The 16,688-nt window shown below is 38.2% G+C and overlaps 1 protein-coding gene across 1 annotated transcript in view; it reads left to right on the top strand.

Moving 5' to 3' along the window:
- macrod2 (mono-ADP ribosylhydrolase 2) overlaps positions 1-16,688 on the top strand; it is a 445,260-nt gene that overhangs the window by 324,464 nt on the left and 104,108 nt on the right. Inside the window, exon 7 of the mRNA XM_061745838.1 lies at positions 13,993-14,023. Within this exon, the coding sequence (XP_061601822.1) occupies positions 13,993-14,023 (31 nt within the window). The remainder of the gene's footprint in view (positions 1-13,992; positions 14,024-16,688) is intronic.

The raw sequence follows: 16,688 nt of genomic DNA, 5'->3' as shown, positions 1-16,688 counted from the left end.
GTAATGTTGACCAGATGGCCTCGCATTTGACTCCAAACTGTTTGGTATATAGGCAAGGTTCAAAACATCATCACATAGAAAATAAAAGTTTTAAATTTTGGACAAAAATAAATAAATAAAAGAGAACAATGGATAAAAACTGTAGTTAAAATATGATAAAGTTTTGTAACTCAAGTTTAAAAGTAACACTGCAGATTTGGAACTTTATTCAAAAGACCTGAGGGGGGTGGCAGGTTCATACTGGGTCAGGAGGTCACTCAGTACGCTTACATGCACTAGCAGAAAGTCAAATTATTGCCCTAACCCGACTGATATAGAAGATTTAAAAACCATGTATACACCTTAGTCAGGCTCTAGTCGAACTAAACCGAAGCTCTTGAAATCAAGCCATTAGTGCCAGATAAGGCGGTTCTGAATCGAGCTATCCCAGCAAGTATACGCAAACCACAGTTAACCGAGCTACTGACTGGGACGAGACCGTGGAAGCGATTTTTATTGTGTTGTGTGAACACTACAGTAGCTTCATGATTCCCAATTACAAGACAGAAAATCATGTCATCTGAACAGTCTACTGATGCTGGAAGTAATGTAGTGTGAAAGCAGTCTTAGATAACAGTAACAATTAATTATCTGTGAACGATTTTGCCAGTAGGAAGTGAATTTGAATTCTTTATATCTGAATGTGAATCATTCGATTCACATGTCTTTTTTTTTGTGATCAAATTTTTATTTCTTTTTTTCCTTTTTCTGAAAAAACAACATGGTGCAAAAAAAAAAAAAACACCAATACATAACAACAAAAAATGAATAGATAAATGTAATAACAAAAAAAAAACAAATACAAAACAAAAAGAAACAAAAACAAAAAAAAAAAAAAAGTAATGCCAATATTATTAAGTATAACAATGCAAAATCAACACATAAATTAAGAGCAAAAATAAATAAATAAATAAATGAAAATAAAATCATAACCCCAGACATTACCCACCCACCCCCTGGATCCTAGCAGCTTTAAATCACATCAATGTGTTTATAATATAACTTTTAACATGGTATACTTAGTTTCCCTTTATCACACTAAGTACATAGAAATTATGTATAATGAATAGTTCACTATATCAAAATGTAACCACGACAGAAACTAAATATTTCCAGGCTTATCAAATGCCTTCATACCTGCTGCTGCTTGTTTTTTTTTTGTAATTAATTATTTTATTTGTGTATGTAACATTTAGTAGTTGAAAACCAATAACCATAATAGTCTTTTTCCAAACATAATATTTTGTATGACATAGATTAACTAAATAAAATACAAATCAATCATCACCGCGATTCACATGTCTTTTGTGCAGTTTAGGTCTCGTTTTGATTACAATTGTCTTGTAGCTTTTTGTCTGTGTCTCAGTGGTTGGACAGAGGCAACATTCATGCTTTTACTACTCTTTATTTAGGAGATATTAACCGCAGAAGTATGAATCTGCAAATATCTGTCCAACTTTACCGGACCAGCTGCTGGGGGCCGGGAGTGATTGTGTCGGCCCACCGGGGTTTGTCCTAATATGCCAGCTGTCCGGTACACCACTGGGCACGTTGGGAAAAGAAAGAAACAAAAAAACAACCACTGGGCACGGCATATTTCCAATAATTACTTGTATGGGCTGAAACCCGAGCTGTCAGCCGCTGCTGCTAAAGTCCACAGAGTGTTTATGTTACAATATCATACATGTTGTTTTCTGAGAGCCTTGAAAGGCGACGCACAAGGAGCTGCCTTGGCAAACATCATTTTATTACATACAGTACAAAAAAAATAAAAAAAATACATACATTACTCTTCCTGTCACACCATTACATTGTGTGTCATACATGGTGTGATTTCTTTCATTCATTTATTTATAATCCTGAGCGTTGAGCCATTGGTCGCTGGACATCACTACCCAGAGCCGCCGCAAGGGGTGTGCGAACCGTGCGACCGCACGGGGCCTCGTGCCCCAAGGGGCCTCGCGCTATGGGCGTTTTTTTTATTTATTTATTTTTTTCAATTTTTTTTTTTTTTCGTTTTTGTTTTTCGTTTTTTCCCTTATAAATATCAACAGACACGTTCCATTACAGACCTAAATGTGTACTAGTCTGTGCATATCAATAAATATATGTGTCTGTTGTTCAATACAACTGATCAGACCAAGCGCAGACACAAGCTGCTCTGATCCAGACGGTGGAGTTGGAACAAACTGTCACACAATGTCGAGAGAACAAGACAGATTCAGGAAGTTTCCATCAGAGGATGAAAAAAGAAAAAAAACTAAAGAAAATGGAAGAGTTTAATGCCTCTCTGAAAGGCTCGTTTGATAAATTTGTTACAAAAATCACCGATCCAACCGGGTCTCCAGCAGCCGTGGGGCCCCGCGTCGAGGCAAGAGATGATGATGAGGCAGGGGAAGGTATCCAGTATTTTGCTAATTGGAGAGTTAAAATTGCACATAAAGACACTCAATCCGACCCGAAAAACCCAAAAATTTCGCGGGCCCCCCCCCCACCATTTCGCACAGGGCCTCACAAATCTCCCAGGCGGCTCTGTCACTACCCCAGGTGTTTCCGCCAGGTATATCCACCGTAAAGCGTGTTACTATCGACTAGTTTTTCAACTAGTTTTGCCTCCCGCGAGGGCCCGGATGCGTGGCACAAAAAATTAAAAAGAAAAGTTAAATTTGAATGGAGAGAAGTGAAACTGAAAAGTGAGAATGATTTAGGGAGCTGAATATTTCAGTAGAATGAATCGTGATACACATTCAAACCAATAGATTCAATTTCAAATTAGTCCATTCAGATTCAGATTTTAAAAGCAATTATTCAAATCAATCAATTCAGGTTTAAATCAAATGAATTACATTCAGATATAAAGAATTCCAATTCACTTCCTACTGGCACAAGATTTATCACATATACCTGGTTCAAACCAATTTTCTCACCAATGAGCTTCCTGTTATTAAAACAACATGTAAGACTTGGTTTTTATTTGTTTATTTAGGTGTTGAGGGCAGTCATTGTCATGATTCGTGCCACAGACATAATTTGATTCTCACACTGGTCCTGCGACAAAAGCAAGTCACTTGCCTTTAAACGCTTGCTGCTTTGTCAACTCAAATTTCAGTGAGGCTTGACTTTGAGGCTCCTTTTGATATCGTGCTTTTGAAATGTTTAAGGGCTCCTTGAAAGGGAGGGGGGAAAGTGTTTAATTAGTATCCTTATGATGGAAGCGAACCGTAGGCCTATATGGCAGCTTCCACATTGAAAGACAAGAGACTTCTTTTTTCTTCTCTCCTGATTAAAAGTGCCATTGACGTTAATGTATAAACATGCACTTGTGTCTCGTGAACTGTGCTCACTTAATGTTATTTAACTGCTCATTTAGATCAGACATTACATAATAATTGGGTTTAAGTTATGAGCTTTTCTTCAAAAGTACTATACATCTCTACCATACTTGAAAGCTCATTTAGGAGCAACCATCTATTTTCAGTGACACCGATACACTCACACAACATCCTGCTAATGTCTACTCAGAGGGTTTTACGTGAACCGTGCATATCTGAACATCCATATGTATTCCACTTTTACCTTCCACATAGTTAAATATGGCTAGGGCTTTATTTTACATTTACCATTTCAAAAGCTTTTTCACTTTGAATACTTAACCAAACATTGCATGATATATTATGACAAAATTCTTGTTTTCACTCATTTTCATTTATTCATTTTTATTATGACAACGTGTAATTTTGGGCCTCTAACATGAAAATGACTTTTAATGCTACATAGCGTGCACACATGCTCTACATTTCTTTAGCACTCATTGGAATAATCAGATGAGTGTCTGGAGGCCTTTACGTTCATTGAATCATGTCTTCTACTTCTCTGTGCTGAGGTTCAAATATTTAAATCATATATCATGCTCAGAACTGTCACGGTTACCATTTCCCTCACTTACAGAATCTGCTCCTATCTTGAGATTCCCACGAAAATGCCGCCTACACTTTATAATGCCGTGGCTCTTGTGATAAATAGAACAAGGATTTAATAATATCATTATAATTTCATCAGGCTGAGAACTGTAATCAAATCAAAGTTCAACGCTTTAAAGGAAGAAGATATGAGATCATGTAAAATGTAGAATAAATGCTAATATTGTAGTCCATGTGGAGACTGTTGTTTGATGGAAACAATTATAAGTTATTGGTACTATAATGGTGCATATGACTACGTGGGTTTTTATCTATTCAGGCATCCTCTTATGATCTGAAAATCTTTTCAGAATTGGTCCATGTTAGAATGATTGTTCATTTTAAATTGTTCAGTTGAGTGGGTGTGAGCATGCACAAATGTTTGTCTCTGTAATGGACAAGAGACCTCTCCTCCATCTATCTCCACATTTCCAAAAGAACCATTGCATGTATTCCTTTCCTGCAACATTGCAGTTTGTAATAGAAATGTTATCATCATTGATCACTCTAGACTCTCACATTCTAGAATACCAAGAAACAAAGTGGTCAGAACACGAAGGCTTTCAACTGAAATGTGATTGGCTATGAAGTGTGACACATTGTCAATATCTAACAAAAGCCGGCCACTGTATTGCTTTATGTATTGCTATATTCTTGATCAGGCCAAAAAAAAAAGTCTATTTATGGTCTATAAACATAGTTCTCAGTTTGGAACTCTTTCCATTTTACTGCATTCCAGATCACCTTTTGCAAGACTACAAATGTAATCAATAAAATGTATCTTTAAAGAAGTGAAAATATTTGTAAAATATGTTTGCCTCCAGCAGTACAGATGAGTTGTACGCTGGAGCAACAGGAATACATTTTATTATTGAGTTTACCTGACAAGTTGGCCAGCTGCTCATTAGAAAACTGTCAAATCCTGTGCAGGCCGTTTGGTGGACAGCTTGTCTACCAATGTGATTTTCTTAATTTTGTTATTTTCTTATGTTGATTTTTGGTAAGTCAGAATAAAGGTCGCTGAACTTATTGGGTTACAGTGGTTATCAAAAGATTTTCATACTGCTGAAAATGATCAGTGCTCACTAAAAAGGCCAATCAGAAGAACAGGTCAATATTTTTAAGAAACAACAGAAGAGCTGCAAATTCTCATGTATGATATCCTGATAGCTCTCTCAGGACTGGAGTTAAATTCTCTGATTTGGCCAAAGGAGGCTTCAGCAACTAAATCATATAAACACAAAACATGAGGCTCAGTTGATACAAGAAGCAGCAGGTTGTTGTCAAACAAGATTGATGATGATAACTGTGTCATGTCAGCCGAATCACGTGTGAACTGACCAGTGAAGATAAGGTTACTGGAGTTGGTGACATAGTTGTTACCGTAAGTCTGATAAACATTTTCCTACTAGAGCTTATTCATCTAAAACAAGCATTGTGGTCCTTGGGCCCATATTTTAAATTAATTAGGAGATTACGGGAAGAATCTGGAAACATTGCAATAAAGACGTAAGTTACCTGCTTGGCAGACAGGCTTTGCCAAGATCATTACATCTACAACTGATGGAAGAGCATCAAGAAGTGTTGTCTTATTAACGTCAAATTAATGTAGGTGAGACGTATTCCAGCCAGGGATGAGCGTGAGAGACAGCAGGTGTAGATGAGTGGAGAGCTGGGAGGATTCCTACCCCCAAAGTCAACGAGTGAGGAAGCTTGAGCTGTCAATTAATATGGAAGACTTTTATCAGTTACTGTCAAGTCTGCACTCGTCTTTAAAAATAGCTTTTGATTTCCAATATGAAAAAAAAAACTGTCTCGTTCTACAAAAATAATCATGTCAAAAGCTTATTAAAAAAACAAATTGCTTCCTTGCGGTCATGGGAAGAGAGTGAATGGTCAGAAGTCTTAGAGACATGGATAAACATCAACACAACAGACTTCATCAAAATATTTGAAAACACTTTAGTTTCTTGTAAAAAGCCGTTTTGTAAAGATGCTACAGTTCAGTAGGTGAAACCATTTAAATTTCAAAGGCACGCAAGAAACATTAACAAAATAAAATAAAACCAAAGAAAATGATCAGCTCGTAGGGAAATGCTTGAATTTGTTTTATACTGTGTATTTTGTAATTATTAAGTTGGTTAACTGTGTACATCTAACTATTACTCTTAATTATGAATCAAAAATGACTTATCTAACAAAAGAAACCCCCCATAACCCCGGCTGGCCGAAAAGAAAAAAAAAAGTCTCCACCTGGATTTGATAAAGAAAAAAGTCCAGAGCCTCTCATTTTCAAAAATGCAGTTTTAATTATGCCGATTCATACAGCAACAAGTTGTGAGTAGTTTTTCATTCTTTAAACAACCGTGTCAGTTCTGTAATGACGGAAAACATATTACTCATCAACACACCTGATTAATAATGGGCTATCATCAGCTTGTCCTCAAGGTCACAAGTCTGTTAATGACACAGTCATTTGTATTTGGGTGTGTTGAAGCAGAGAAGCATCTAAAACATGCAGGACAGCCGTCGAGGACCAGAGTTGGAGACCCCTGCCCTAGATAGTACACTCAGCATATCCTACACAACCTCTGTTTCAAAAGGTACAAATACTTGTTCTGCATCAAGGCCATTGCTGCACCTACTAAAATCAGGTTAAGATCCTCTAAAAGAGGATGTGTGTGTGCGTGCGTGCGTGCGTGCGTGCGTGTAACAGTGAATGTAAGAGCATTTAATTTTTTTTATTTTTTTTTATTTATTTATTTATTAACATACAGTGCAAAAGACAACATCTGTGTGTGTGTGTGTGTGTGTGTGTGTGCGTGTGCGTGTGCGTGTGTGTGCGTGCCGTGTTTGAGTGTAAATAAGATGATGAGTAATGTAAGAGCATTTAAATGTACAGTATGTAGTTTTAAGAGTCCAAATTAAAAGTCCTGTTTTCTGAGCTGCAATGTCTTGAGTTCACCGATGCTTCCTTCTTCCGCCAATGTTATGTTCCAGCTGGCTACGTTAATACTCTTTTCTTTTCAGTAATTTTTTTTATTTTTCTTCCCCAGTGCCACAGCATATTTCTAGATGACTATGCCAAAATTCATCAGGTTCAAATGTTGAAAGAGCAGTTCACGGAGCTAGAGACTCTCATGGATTGGTCTACCACAGACGCCAAACTATTCATAGAGAATCCTTGGGATGTGTTCGAAATTACTCGAAAGGTCCAACTCTCCTATCAACACGACATCTAAGTAAAGAATTAAAACATAATTGGACAGAAATAAATGCTGAGACATGCATAAGCTTATCGAAATGATGTCCCATTCAATGTTTGCAGTAATTAAAGCTAAAGGTGCTTCAAGGTAATCTTCCTGTCTTTCTTTTATTTAAGCTGAATGCTTTCCCAGTGACAAAGCTTACTGGCCACCAATGGCTGGTAATAGAAGGAGGAACATGTTAACATATTAACAGCTGGTCAGCAGTTTCCATAACATTTTCTCATGTCTGAATTTAATACTTATACTTACAATATCACCAGGTATTGTTATTAAACAATGTTCCATAATAAATTATAAGCCTTAATAGCGGTATAAGCAGTCTCGAATGATATTGGCAGATCATACCTCAGACAGTTAGTGGTTGACCGCGAAAGGGCTCGTAATTGAAGCACCCATGCATTAAATTTAATCTAAGGCCGAACGAAAATCCTCTTATATCAATATAAGTAGATATCTGGTTGAATGTGGCCTTCCCACAGATCAGGATAATTTTCAGGCTTCATTAACTGTTAACGCCCAACACTCAATAAGTTAGGGAGTTAGTGTCATCATTGAACCGTTATGAGAAGTCCGTGTGATGAATGATTAAAGTCAAATATATACTGTATATATCTTACCAGAATGGACAGCATATGTAAATATTGCCCAACCTTATAAAGCAGTATGTTGTGTATTTGTTTTTGAATCACTTCTAAATTTGGTGTTGTTGCTATCAAGTCTTTCAAATTGCCTTGCAGTTCTCAAAGCATGACCAAATTCCATTAAAAGCCTTCTTAGTACACTTCCATACCGTAATTTTGGCATTCACGGTAAATGTGCTTTATCAGCCGTAAAGCTGGTCGTGGGCCGATGAATCAGGCAGACTGCTTGTATTGACTCCCCTGGCCGGAGCCATCCACAGGCTACAACATTTACACCTTTGTTCTACCTATTTACCTCACAATTATCAGCCCATCATTCGTCCCCTGCAACACAACCTCCATTTCATGTGCAGATGGGATCAGCGCTGTGGAACTGAATGTGATGAAGGCAATCATAGAGCACCCTGATCTTCATTATATTCAACGAGAGTAAATTATGTCCAGCTAGTATCTTGCTGAGCCTAAAGTCTCGGTGTTTTCCCCTGTGGACTTGCAAATTAGTTTTTTGTAAAGTCAGCAAGGGCCCAGGATTGTCCCTCTATAGCCTTAGCAAATGCTTAAGGCAATGCTTGTTAACTTTGTGTGCCCTGCATGCCCGCCCTCTTCTTGTTTGGAGTGCATACAGCCCTCTGCCTAAATAACCTATCGCTCTTAGCTTTGTATTGTAACAAAGTGGGAGATGGGGATAACGGAGTGCTAAGGATCAGAGAAAAAAGCCTGCACACCATTTGTAAGATATTAAAATACCAACCACACGTTTTGAATTAATTATGTTATGCTATAAATTGCGTATTTCACCAACACATCCAATACATTCCCTAATTTAATATTTAATTTTTAAAAAAGCAATTTAAAAATACGGTAATGACAACAGAATAAGATAAGATGGCTGTCATATTTTAATATTGCATGTTGTTGTGTTTCCCTGTTGCGCGCAGCCACAAATACACATGAACACAGTGGAAAAGATGCACTGTTGATGTTGACAACAACATTGCGATAAGCACTGCCTTGCAGTTTATTAGGTCTGGAAAGTCATTTCAGCCTTGTACCAGATGTTATTGAGGATGCTTGTTGGCATTGTATTTTGACACTTTTATTAATAACGGGACATTAGAGGAGTTCTGTTGTGGTTCATTCATAACGCCAAGGATTTTTCCTCCTTGTTAAAACACATGCAAACAGCTTCGGCCTAATGAGCTGTTTGAAGCTGATATCATGGCAAGCGTGTTACTCTCTGCTCATCCAGTTATGCTGAGTCCTTAGTGGACAGATATTATTGTGATAATAGTAACACTTAATCACGGGAGATATGAAAACGGTTGGTGGGCCTCGGGCCATTAGGTGCCAGGTTTCCTATCCTCTGCATTTCTCTATACTCCATTTGGCATAATGACACTCAAACAATCAGTGCTCATGTTGCAATATGGACTAAGGGATTATGCGGAATAAAAGGGTGTTAATGTGTCGTATTTGAATATGCCGATCCGTAACGTGACATGCTGTTTGCGGCCGGGCAGGTAGCCGATTTCAGAAGATAAACCAGAGGTGGCATACATGCTTAAGGAATTACAATAGTGTAGCCTTGGGTTCATGCTACGATACCCTGAAGTAATTCCACATTGTGGCAACACTAGTGAGTAATAACACACTTGTGGTCACATTTGCACAAGGTCTCCCTATGCTGCTGTGATTTATAAGCATAGATTCCATCTGCAAACAGGCTAGGAGGCCTCGGCCTGCCGGGGCAGCACCCTGGGTCCAGTGCTATTTACTCAGTCAGCCGAGACGAGGTACTCCCTCGGCAGGATCCTGCAGCCACTGTGCCCAAGCGTCGCTTTCTTTGGCTTAACCTATCTACTCATGGCTACTCTGCTGCGCCTGCAGCCTGGGAAAGTAAAGCACATACAGCAGGACTAGGGGATATCGCCACAGGTTGATCCATCTTTACAGTGTCCCTTCCTGCTGTTTAACAAATGACTGAGGCAGCAGAATATCATGCTTGCAGTAAAATAACAAGGACTTAGTTTGACAAGTACACTGTCTATGATCACGCTAGTCACACTTTGTAATCAGTTAAGCGTTCTATAAATGACCAATAGTTATGGTGACAGTTTAAATCAGTGAAATATGCAGATATTGTAGTAAGTGCATTTGAAAGTCCAATGATAATTCACATTCTCATTAAAAGAAAACAGTAACATGAGTATCTCTAAACAAATACTGAAGCCACTCTGTGCTGTGATGCATTGGGAGTGTGCAGAGATGCTCAGAGGAAAGGTGCTCCACTTTAAAGTGACGTGATATATTAGGGTGGAGTCCGAGCAACAGCATAATTTCCCTGGTGACCAATTTCTGAACACTATCTAAGCAAAGAAAATCAGCAACGAGCCAACATGTCAGGCAAAGCCTTGTGGTTGGGTGCAGGAGGACATGCTGACTCACTTCTAATGAGCAGCCAGAGATAGAAATAATAACTTAAACAAGGAATCGTAGGTCGTGACAGCATATATACCACTGACTGTCCTAATTAACTCTGGACCTCATACACTGTAAGCAGAAGTAAAGGTATGCACACAAAATAGCACTATTGGTGGCCCAGTATTTATGAGAAAGAAAAAGAAAATTAAATTCAGCTTTATTAGGTTAAGAGTGTCGCACGCTGCATTGCTTCTGAAAGCAAAAATAGCATTTCTCTTACATTTGGCTCTTGGTGTAGATTGCAACCTAACAATTGATATAAGTTGATAGTGATGCATTTATTGTTTCTAAAAAAGCTACAAAATACTTATATGCCATCACCACTCATCTACTCTGGATATACATTTTCTCAGTTTTTAAAATCCTAGGAGAAATTAATAACACAGTAAACATTCTCAAACCAAATGTAGACAGATGAACATTTAAAAAAAGGAGAAAAAAACACTCTTTTGGATGTCGACAACTTGATTTGAGTCAGAATTGGAAAAACTAATAGAAAAATGCATAACATCATAGGAGAATTTGAAGCGATCCCTTTATAGAGCCAGTCTGTCTCAAGTCCTGCTGACTCCTGCAACGTGTCTGGGGTCACTCTCAGGCTGAAAATTGATTTTGGATCTGGGCTGAACACAGCCTTTGTGGAGCCGAGTGTTGGATAAGAATCTAAACATCTTAAGTGCCCAAAAACTTTTCCAAAATTATTTTCACTTTTGGTAATAAATGCCCTTTAAACAATAAGTGCATTTGTCTCGGTGGTGTCAGATCTCGACAGCATCCCATTAAGTGATTACCTAATGCATTGTCACACCAGCAAGATCAATATCCTTTTATGGATTAGCCAGGGGACTAATAAAAAGGTTTTTAATTGATTATGCCAATGGTTTGTCATTGCCTCAGCCTGTGTATTCTCAGGTTAAGTCCACGTCAGAGTAGAAGCTCTAGTTGAAGTGACTGACATTGTGGCCTTTCAATTGAGAGAGGATAACAAGATTTCTGACTCAAGATCCCTTTGGCAACCGAGGACAGCTGAAGGCACAGATAAAGAGTACTTTTCATCCCAGCTGAAGACCAAATTAATTTTACTTTCTTCATACAGTTTCAAATTGATTCCTCTCCCTGGAGTAGTTTCGATTCCTGCATGGACTCCTGCCAAATGTAGTAGTAGTGTAATTCTCTGTGTTTAGATTTATACTGATTCAAATGCTGATATTCTCGTAATGAGTCCACATATTTGTGCACAGTTGTCATTTCATCCCATTGCAGTTTGTTCAGATATTTAAGCTTTATATGCCAAGAGCAGCATTTTGGCACAGGACTAAAAACAGCCTTGCACTCACGCTTCCTCATCTGAGGTTTGTTTCAGTCCCTGACAGTCATCTGGAAAGGTCAAAGCTTTGATAAAAGATTTAAATCAACCCACACAAGAAGATTTACACTGACAGGCAGAACCTGAATACTTGTAAATAAATTTGCAACTATTCCCCTACACTTAAAGCAAGAACAACAAGGTTATTGTATTTCAAAGAGAGTGTCGAACAAAACACTTTAAAGAGATAGAAAGGTTGCATGTTTTATGAGCAGCCTTGTACTTTTTTTTTTCAATTATTTCTCACCCTAATATATGATATATGTTTACTGCTGTTTGACAACACTCTGATATTCCACCCCTGGCTCTTTGTTTGTTAATCATCATGCATGGAGACATGCCTTTGATTGCCTTCTCATTCAGATCTATTAATTGTGTTTTCCTTACTAAAATAAAGTGATCTTGGCACAGCTGCTAGCAGCAGCATAGTTCTAAATACAACTTGACAGGGTCAGTGCGGGAAAACAAAGTACTCGGCTCAGCATTGACAGTGGGAGAATTTGACTTATGGGTGTTATTGTTTGATGAATCTCTAAGCTGTTTGTTTTTTTTTCTATATTCATCCCGTTATGTGAGCTTCTAGTGGAACATTTTCCTTTTGTTCATTTTATGATATTAATGTTGTGGCCACACCTTTTGATGAATGCTGGGAGTAAAGCACACATTCAGCTTGTTTTGGGAACAAATGGGACCTTTGAAAAAAATCCTTTCTCTTTATTGTTTATTAATGTACTTAAGAAGATGAATGTGAAATAGGGAGGTTTACAGCGAGGCCTATGCATCATAATATTTTAACTCACAGAAGTAAAGCATAATGAAACTATTTTCAGCCATAAAGGTTTGACTAATATGTCTGCTGCAAAATGCTACAAAGCAGGCCTATTATGAGGCTGTTACTTTTTATAATCATTTTGGAAAAGACATCCATAAATATCTATTGGTTTTTGCTCTGTATCATGTATTCATCTTACATTTTGGATCTTTTCTGTGATTCTCTAGATATCCGTTTAATGTCTTTAAATGTTTTCATGTTTTTCCTTTTAGGTGGTTCGTCAGAGCCACCTAAAGTCAAAAGTGAATTTTCTTTTTATTTGTATTTTTTGTAGTTTTATTATGATGTACTGAGCAGCCTCCAATTTGGCATGCGCTCCCATTTGTGAAACATGACTCAGTCAGTGTTGGCAGCTTGTGTTGACTTTCATCTGAACTAAGCTTCCTATCTTGGAGTCTAAATTAATTTCATTAAAAACATACCAGGAATTTGATTGTAAGTGTGAGCTGTAGGCCACGGACAGTATTAGTCAGCTTACTTGTTTTTTTTACTGTGTTGGAAAATGTCAAGACGTAAGCTCTACTGTACATACATCTATGAGTTACATGATCTCTGTCACCGTTTCATGATAGTAAAATATACAAATGTATATGATTTAAAAGAAAGAACCCACCATGGGGCCTTTCTTTGTAGGTTTTACATGTTGTCCTTTTGCTCGTGTGGGTTGTTTGTGGGTAGTTCTGCTTCCTTCCACATGTCAATGACATGCATTTTAGGCTAACTGGTGATTTTAAATTGACTCTAGGAGTGCTGTGAGTGTAGATGTTTTTGTTGTTGTCTATGTGTGGTCCTGTACTGGTGACCTGTCCGAGCCTTTTGCCTCCACACGGCTTGATGAGCGTTCAGCAGCCTCTCAAGACCTTGAATAAGAACGGGCGGGTAAAGTTGATGGAGGGATGACTAGACAGGTGGATGGATGGAGTTAATGAGCATATTTTTGAAAGTTAACAGATAAAGAACACAGTATAACTATGTTTGCATTCTACATCAAAGCAGGATTAGGATTTACCTTTTAGTCCTGCATTAGCATTTTAGGGATTTGGTGGAAGGGTTCTGTATAAAACTTAATTCAGGAACAAACAGGTGAAGCACCGGAGATAAACAACCAACACCCAAAGGTAAACAGTAGGCGTTCCACCGTGGCTACAGTTTAACAGTCATTATTGTTGGCACACAGTTGACGATGTCTCACTGCCTCTGCTCCATATTTAGTTTATTGTTCGTTCAATATAAAAAATCATAATGGTTGGTTCTACAATGATTGATCTATAAAATGATGGGTGTACAAGCATGACTCACCTCACATTATCCTCTTAATGATAGAAATCGCTTGTTTACCATCACGTTTTCCTCAGCTCCTGTGATCACCCTTTCTTACTGTTTGTTTCTCTTCTTTCTTTCACAGGCCTTCCCTTGCATTTCAACGGGCATCTATGGTAAGATTAATCTTTCTTTCTTTTCTTCATTTCACTTAGTCCTTCCAACTATATTGGCTTTTAGGGATGCTGCGATCGATCCGCGGATCAAAAATATGCTGCGATCCAGCCAAAAAACACGGATCGGATCGCATCGCAGTGCAGGGGAAAACTGTGATCCTAACACCATTCAAAAAGTCCGCTCCAGCTTTCCCATCCAGCACTTGCTTCTCACACACGAGGAAGAGAGGGGAGGGGGAGCTCACGTGATAAACAACAACCGGGAGAGCGAGAGCATAAAATGTCAGCGGTGTGGCAATACTTTAAAGTAAAGGATGAAAAAACATGAAAGTCAGAGTGCAAAACGTGTGAATCACCAGTCTCAAGCTGCTTTCACATAGAGCGCGGTTTGCGCCGCGCCCACCGCCGCGTCACAGCGCGGCATTGGTGAAATTAAAAATGTTCAATTCTGGCAGGCGCGGCGCAAACGCTGCAGCAGGCCGCTCTTGCGCGCTGCCGAGCTTGGCGGCAGAGCGGTCCACAGAAAAGATTGCACAGTTTATTGTGCTTTATGACCAGCCCCTGTCAGTAGTGAGTAATATGGGATTTCAACGCTTAATTCAACACCTGGAGCCTCGCTACGATATGCCTAGTTCTGTTCTCACCACACAGCAGCACAGGTTGACACTGGCAGTAAAATTGGAAGTCATGACTTTTATTTATGGTAACAGATGTCAAACAAAGCCTAGTTTTAGTACATTTGTTTTTTAATTTGCTTGATTTTTTTATATTGGCGTTTTCATGTTGAGATGTTATTTATTTTATTTAATGCTACTGCCTATTTTATGTTAAAAAAAATTAATATCTAATAAATGGCTCAAGTTTTGTCATAATAACCTACTGTTGTGGACTATTCATCTCAAGAAATATGTTATTCTCATTCTGAGTAATGTCACTTTATCAAGCCTTTTCTATTATTCCACACTACAAAATACAACACTACAACACTACAAAATACTAGAAAGTACTAGAAAAGTGAACCTATTGGTCCTAACAGAGATATAATTATGCGCTGGTATCGGATCGGTACTAGGGCTGTGGTATCGGTATCGGATCGCAAGTGAAAAAGTTGGATCACAGCATCCCTATTGGCTTTTAAGGATAATGTTTTGTTCTAAAAATATGCACATCCTCCATTTATCATGGAGGAAACATAATGTCTGTGGTCTAGTATGTATTTGAGACTTGACGTTACTTTGTACCAGGCTTCACACAAACACACAGTCTTAAAGAAGGTTAACAGAAAGAAGACCCTGAACATTGCTTTAGTATTCTCATGAGAGACCCAAATATGCTGCAAGGCATCCTTGTTACAAAGTAGGTGTGCTCATTATACTTAAACAAAGTCAGCTGCACAAAGTCATCGGAAATACACCAAACTTGTTGACATAAATGGATCCGATGGATAGGAATGCTATACAAGGAAGCTCTGCGTTATGTGCAGTTGTTTTCTTGGTTTCTTTTGCCAGTGTACTTTTTTTTTTCTTGTCACAGTTTATGCCACGCTTCCAATTAATATACAGCTGTGAGAACCATGGCAGGTGTCAAATATGTCATGATTAATTCATATGTGAAATTTAATTGTCTGTCATTTGCTATGAGTCAGCAGCTTTGTGATTCTGTTGGTCAAACTTGCTGAACCTAATCGTAATTTCTAATAACCAACATGACCGATATATTTTCTTTGTCACTGTGTGCCATGGCATTGGTGTTTGTTTGTTTGTGTTTTGCAAACTGTATATGAAGCATGAACAAACATTTCATGAATAAAGATTCAGGCAGGCATGCAGCTTTGCCTGCTAACCAGTCAGGTCAAAGCCTATGGTGAGGAAAAAGTACAATATACTTTTGAATAATACGTGAAAATTGGTGCCAGTTGAAAGCCTGATTTCTGCTTTGTTGTGCATTTCAGCTACATGTGTCCATACAGTATTTAAACATGGGCTTCCCTTCAACGTGTTAGCCTCTAACTATTCATGTCTTTCGTTGAAAGGAAATTATATTTGATGTTATATTGTTAAATATGTTTTTCATTTGTTAATATTTGTATTTGATTGTTATTGTATGTACAGAATGGGAAAAAAAAAGAATAATGAATCACTAACTGGGGCATCAGAGGAGTCACATGCTGGACCACATCTGTTTGAAGTAATTATTCTTTTCAAATTGTCGTGACAAAATGATGCATTTTCAGACCAAAGCCATTGCTCTTACTCTTTTATTAAACTGGTGCAATGACTAACTGGCAGCTGTCACCAGGGCATACTGAATTACTACACACAAAGGAAGGCTGATTAGGCTGCCTGACAAAGTGGCACTCATTAAACCGTCTGAAGCTCACCTGAATGTAAAAAGCTGCATACAGTCCAAGCAGCTGTGCATCCTGATACAGCGTTACATATTTGAGACTTCTGTGACCTCCACTGCACAACCTAATTTCCCTCCCACAATGTTTTTGGCTGGTATTGTTGGTTTTTAGTGACCTGTCTTTTACACACACCATAAGGGATATTACTGAACTGTGAAGGATGGGAAAGGGTAGGTATGTCCCGTAATGTTTGAATGCTAGTGTTTGTCTCTGGTTCTGTTAATACTGTATCACATCACCACTAATTAAATCCAACGA

Source organism: Cololabis saira, chromosome 17 (assembly GCF_033807715.1).
Source record: "Cololabis saira isolate AMF1-May2022 chromosome 17, fColSai1.1, whole genome shotgun sequence".
Taxonomy (NCBI): domain Eukaryota; kingdom Metazoa; phylum Chordata; class Actinopteri; order Beloniformes; family Belonidae; genus Cololabis; species Cololabis saira.
The sequence above is the reverse complement of the archived record's forward strand: the minus strand, read 5'-3'. Positions and strand labels throughout refer to the sequence as shown.